Here is a 5,888-nt window from a genome sequence, read left to right as displayed (position 1 = left end):
TGATCCACCCACCTCGGCCTCCCAAAGTGCTAGGATTACAGGCAAGAGCCACCGCGCCCGGCCTGGGAAACAATTTTTAAAAAATCGTTTGTGCAGCCCCAGTGCTTGGCTGCATAAATGCCTTGTGAAATGTGCTTACGCCAGTGTAGACAGAACCACACAGCAAGGCGGCTAATCCAGTTGCTTGGACTTTTTTTTTTTTTTTTTTTTTTTCCCAGATCTTCTGGCAATGTCTGGGTCTAGGGCCTGGGCCAAGTGGAAACTGATAACAAAAGGGACCAGGAGGAGCTACAAACCTGAAATCCGCTTTTTCCTGCAGTAGATCAAGGCCACTACAGTAGCAACAAAGACCGCTACAGCAATCCCAGCGACCACGGCCGCAATGATCCCCATCCGCGAAGAGCTGCTCACTCTGGGCACTAGGGAAGACAGGACGGGCAGCACTCTCTTGTCCCATCTCCCCCCTCCTCCAGTGCTATGTGCCAGTGCTTGTCACCCAAAGCTCTTCTGTGTCTGAGTCACTCACCACATCCCAAGCCACACCTGCACGGGGTGTCTGTGGCCGGACTTGTGCCTCCTCCCTACCCAGGTTTCTCCGCCAAACTAATAAAGTGCACTGGTGAGCATGCAGGAGCAGAGAGAAGAGTTCCCCTTAGCCCTCCGAGGCAGTGGGGAGAGTGGCCCCATAGCTTCCCATAGCTGGAGGCATCATTACTCTATGGAGCACAGCCTTGAACAGCCCACGACATGCCAGGCCTTCTGGAGTGTATGGCTATACCGTGAGTCATGAGAATAAACGAGGGGAAACTCAGCTCTTAAGAATGCCTCTGCATCAATGAGGGAACTCTGCTTCGCTGCCATCTTTAGTCTGGGGCCTGCATTTCAAAGTGGAACAACAGCCTGGCCACCTATTACTTGAAACCTGAGGGCTCCAAGCTCTGGCCCTTACTCCTGCTCATTGGCCAATACTTAGCCAGACCTCCACAACTCTCCTCTTTGCTCCAGCACCCAATCTTGCTGCTGTGGCCTTTCTCAGATCTCCATGTAGGCCCATGTGACCTTAGCCCTTGTCCATCCCCTCCTCTCTCTCCCTACATCTTGGCAGACTCCCCATACCTTGGACAGTGATGGTCACAGGCTTGGAAGAGCGCAGCGTGTGGCCTACGCTTCCTGTGCAGTGGTAATCACCGCTGTGACTGTGGTTTGCTTGTGGGATGGCGAAGCTTGTGTCTAAACGGGAAAATTTCTTGGATTTTCCATTCTGGAAGAATGTGACTTTGACCAGAGGCTTGTCTTTCCAGCTGTGGCACCTCAGCATGATGGTTTCTCCCTCCTGGAACTCCAGCCTAGGGGTCTGGATCGCCAACCACTCTGAAAGACACAAATATGAGAAGAAAAAGTTGTAAGGCTAGACTCCAAGGGTTTTTCAGTCTCATTCTCAGAGGTACATTACTCACAGGACTTGACATGGCGTCTGGCAGAGAGAAATGAAGATGCTTCATGACAGATGTGAGCATTCTCTTATAGGCAATATATGGTATTTATATCTATGGGTCCTCTAAAAAACAGAAGTTTTCAGAAGTTTCAAAGATGTAGAACAGATATTTAAAACAATTCTGAGGAATTTAAAATACCACGTTTGAGCAGACAAATGAGTGCATTTCAGTAACTATAGAGGTTACTCAACAGGACCTGAAGCCATCAGTTTTTGTGGTCTGGGGATTACTAATTTAATGGTAAATTTTGTACAAGCTTTGGGAAGTGAGGGTGGGCAGCCACCAACTGTATTTGCAATAAAATAGAGCCTTTTTTCCCTCTTTTTTCCACATGTTGTTGCTGGTTTAAAAAAAAATAGACCCTTAATCATACCTCACCAGCCCTGTCTTAGTCTGTCTTAGGCTGCCATAACAAAATACTATATACTGGGTGGTTTATGAACAGCAGAAATTTATTTCACCCTGTTCTGGAGGCTGAGAAGTCCAAGATCAGGTACTTGCAGCTTCTTTGTCTGGTAAGAGCCTACTTCTTGGTTCACAGCTGAGGCTTCTTGCTGTGTCCTCACATGGTAGAAAAGGCCTTTGAGCTCCCTTGGCCCTCTTTTATAAAGGCACTAATCCCATTCACAAGGGCTGTGCCTCATAACCTAATCACCTACCCAAAGACCTCACCTCCTAATACAATCATCCTGGGGGTTGCTGTTTGATTAATTCACATCATATGAATTTTGGGGACACAGAAACATGCAGACCATACCACACTCTCAATCTTCCATCCACATAAGAAATTAAAAGGTATGACTTTTGAATTCCCACAGGTGAATTCAACATTCAGTTGTGACCCTGAATAAAAGGAATTCAAGAAAAAATTAAAACTTAAAATCACTTTTTCCTTTTTGCCTACAAACATCCTCACTCCCAATAATTCCTTCCCTTCATTGATGGCAGAGTTATCAGATTCCAAAGTTCAGCTACCTCAGAAGACAAATCTATTAACAAAGTTTCAATAAACTTAATAAAGAAGAAAATCAAATTGCTCTATCATAGAAATACATATAATTTATTCTATCTTATTTAAATAAAAATTTATTTAAGAAAACAGTATTCTATATATGAAAGGCCAGGTACCATTATTGAGATGGCATGAAATAGAAACTAAAGGAGGGATTGGGATTTTGGGTGTGCTCTTGGGTCTAATCAGCTTCATTTCTTTGTACAATGGATGGGTGGGACCAGGTAGTTTCTCTGTAACAGTGCTTCAGATCTCAATTTTTTTTTTTTTTTTTTTTGCAGCAAAGTTTTTCTTTTTTTTCCTGGCTGGAGTGCAATGGTGCAATTTTGGCTCACTGCAACCTCTGCCTCCCGGGTTCAAGGGATCCTCCTGCCTTAGCCTCCTGAGTAGCTGGGATTAGAGGCATGTGCCACCACACCAGGATAATTTGTATTTTTAGTAGAGACAAGATTTCTCCATGTGGGGTCAGGCTGGTCTTAAACTTCTGATCTCGGGTGATCTGCCCACCTCGGCCTCCCAAAGTGCTGGGATTACAGGTGTGAGCCACTGCACCCAGCCCTCAATTTTTATTATCTGTATTTTTTTCATTTTCATAGGAAGGGTTAGAAGTACTATCAGCTGTTTCAGGGAAGCCAATAGAGAGAGGAACTATGATGTCATGGGCATCTTTTGAGGTTGACTCAATGTTTATTCTCCTTCATCAACAGAAAATGAATCCACTGCCAGGATCTCTCTGGTACAGCAGCAGCCTTAAAGGACCACAAAAACATCACCCTCTCAATGAACAGGAGAATCTAAAACACTGAATGTTTACCTGTGACCATCGCTGGGGTTTATGCGCCAAGAGTGCAGCTCAAGTAAAAACAATAGAAATGTGCTTATATTTTCAGACATTGGAAGCAGGCAGAAACAGTATCTAAGCCAGGCTTGGTGGCTCACACCTATAATCCCAACACTTTGAGGCTGAGGAGGGAAGATCACTTGAGGGCAGGAGCTCAAGACCAGCTTGGGCAACATAGTGAGACCCTGTCTCTATAAAAAGAAATAAAAATAATTAGCTGGGCATGGCTGGTGGTGTGCACCTGAAGTCCCAGCTACTTGAGGAAAAAGAAAGAAAGAATATTATCTTCTAGGAGCATTTTCTCTACAGTCTTTTTAACTGAACACTGTCAAATATTGACATAAACCTAAATCAGATTATGTGACTCCTTTAATTAAAGCCATCTCCACTTACTCAGGAATAAAAGTCAGAATAATTGCAACAGCCTACCAGCCTCTGCTTGACCTCCCCTCCCCCTGCCCTCACCTCTGACTTCATCTTCCAGGCTGAATTCTGCACTCCCACCTCCTCACACCTGTCTGGCAGCCTTCCGCCTTAGGGACATTACAGGTCTATTCCCTCCAACCTCTCTGCTTTACCACACAGCCTCAGGTGAAAGGTAGTTTTTTAAAGTAGGGAATTCCTTCTGCTCCTCTCACACTCAGCTGTCTGTGGCCTTGTAACCCTCTTGCTCAATCAAGACTGAGGCAAAAACAACCTAACATATACTGAGGAAATTACTAGTAATTCCTCCCTCCCCCACCACACATGCTAAGCAAAGTTGGGGGGTGAAATGGGGAATGAATGAGATCAGCAGTGCTTCCCAGTAAGCAGGCCACCCCCCTTTCCTGTCAACCTTTGCCTGTAAACAGATTTCATCCGTCCTGGCCCTCCCAGGTCCACCCCAGGGCCTTCCTCCACTGACCGGAAAGCACAGTCAGATGCACGGGGTCGCTGAGGCTGGTCCGGCCGGTCTGGCACCTGTATTCCCCGCTGTCATTGTTGTTGGCCTTGAAGGTGTAGCTGGGCTGCTTTTGGGTGGGGATGAGATTTCCACTGTGGAACCACTGAGTGGAGTCGCTCTCAGGGCTGTGAGCCCCCTGGCACATCAGAGTCACAGAGTCCTCCTGGAGCACATAGATCCATGGGGGCTCGAGCTTCAGCACAGCCTTCGGGGGAGCTGCTGAGAGGCAGAGAGTGGAAAGGGATGTAAATAAATAACCCTGAAGGTACTGTGGATGCCAAAGGAACTCCCAAGGGAGGTCAGGCACCAAAGAATCCTATTGTAGACTCAGTTCAAGATCTGTACTTGCAGCAGCCTCATTCCCTTGGGTCTTCAGTGGATCTAAGAAGCAAATCCCAGACCCCACTAAAATAGGGGAACTGCCTATGCTGAACCCAAGCCTGATTCTCAGTGGCACAGGCATATCCCCCCAGAGTAAACACAGCATCATATTATGAGGAAATAACACTGTCAATACAAGGAAGCAAGGAGCATACTCACCAGCTTGACTGTCTGCAGAAGCTGTAAAACAGAAGGCAGTGGGTGAACACTGAGCAGGAGAAGATGGCTGCAAATTTAGCGGCATATGTGAATGGGGCGGGGGAGGTGAGCTTAGGCTCCTCCTTCTCCAGAACCCATCTCAAGATCCTGTTTCCAGTTATTCTCTTATACGAGTATTCACTTCACATGTCCCCCTTATCTCATTCCCTGTCCCTCCTCATGGCTACACAGTACACATGAATGTTTGGTGCAGAATGGACTTCCCAGGTACTACGAAACTAGCTCTGAGTTCTGGCCTCAGGAACCATTGGAACACTTAAGAATTCAGGGTCCTTTCTCCTCTTTCAATCTATTGTCTGCTTCCAGGGCTCAGGCCTGCTCCTTACCACACTGGTGCCTGGAGTCCCGGCAGCAGGAGTGGCTGAAATTGCCCTATTTCAGAATGACCCTCACTCACCCAGCAGCAGCAAAACCGTCAGTAGTTGAAGCAGCCACAGGTTGCCAGGACATACATTCTGAGACATTTGGGTCTCCATAGTCATCCCACACTGTGCCAAAGTCTAGTGGGGTTTAAGAGACAAGCTTAGAAAAGAGGAAGGAAATGATTTCATCTTCTTGTGCAACTGTCATCAGTCCTCAATTCTGTTTCTGCTAACCAATCAGGAACAATTCCAGGTAGGAGTTGAGTTTGCTTTACAGATAAATGTATTATGTATCCCCTTGTGTCCTTGTGAAAACTCTGGGAAGGGGTTACTGTTGTGCTGGCCAGTATACTCCTTGTTAGAGTATTCCTTTTTGTTTAAGGTCATTCCTGGTCAAAATCTCATCAAAAGATATTAGAGCAGTTTGCTTCCAACTGGAGCCAAAAACAACCAGCAATGCAGCCTGCTGGAGAAGTGGGTACCAGAGCCTGGGAAGAAGATAATGTCCAGCTGTTTTTACCCAAAGTAGAAAATCACCCTGTTGGCCAGGCACGGTGGCTCAGACCTCTAATCCCAGCACTTTGGGAGGCCAAGGTGGGAGGATCACCTGAGGTCAGGAGTTTGAGCCTAGCCT

At 46.5% G+C, this 5,888-nt stretch overlaps 1 protein-coding gene across 10 annotated transcripts in view; it reads right to left on the bottom strand.

The window, feature by feature from the left end:
- FCGR2A (Fc fragment of IgG receptor IIa) overlaps positions 1–5,426 on the bottom strand; it is a 12,513-nt gene extending 7,087 nt beyond the window's left edge. For 4 of the 10 annotated variants that reach the window (XM_017515110.2, XM_037733681.1, XM_017515113.2 and 1 more), the window contains exons 1-4: positions 5,290–5,425; positions 4,833–4,853; positions 4,254–4,511; positions 1,117–1,371 (exon numbers count right to left, since the gene is read on the bottom strand). In XM_017515110.2, coding sequence (XP_017370599.1) covers positions 1,117–1,371; positions 4,254–4,511; positions 4,833–4,853; positions 5,290–5,374 — 619 coding nt within the window. In that variant the 5' untranslated portion in view covers positions 5,375–5,425. Of the gene's footprint in view, positions 1–296; positions 420–1,116; positions 1,372–4,253; positions 4,512–4,832; positions 4,854–5,289 lie in introns of all 10 variants that reach the window. The other 6 variants (XM_017515109.2, XM_037733679.1, XM_017515108.2 and 3 more) reach the window with 3 other exon arrangements.
- Between the last annotated feature and the right edge of the window lie 462 nt (positions 5,427–5,888).

This window comes from Cebus imitator, unplaced genomic scaffold (genome assembly GCF_001604975.1).
Source record: "Cebus imitator isolate Cc_AM_T3 unplaced genomic scaffold, Cebus_imitator-1.0 Scaffold541, whole genome shotgun sequence".
Classification (NCBI taxonomy): domain Eukaryota; kingdom Metazoa; phylum Chordata; class Mammalia; order Primates; family Cebidae; genus Cebus; species Cebus imitator.
This window is presented reverse-complemented; position numbering and strand designations above follow the sequence as displayed.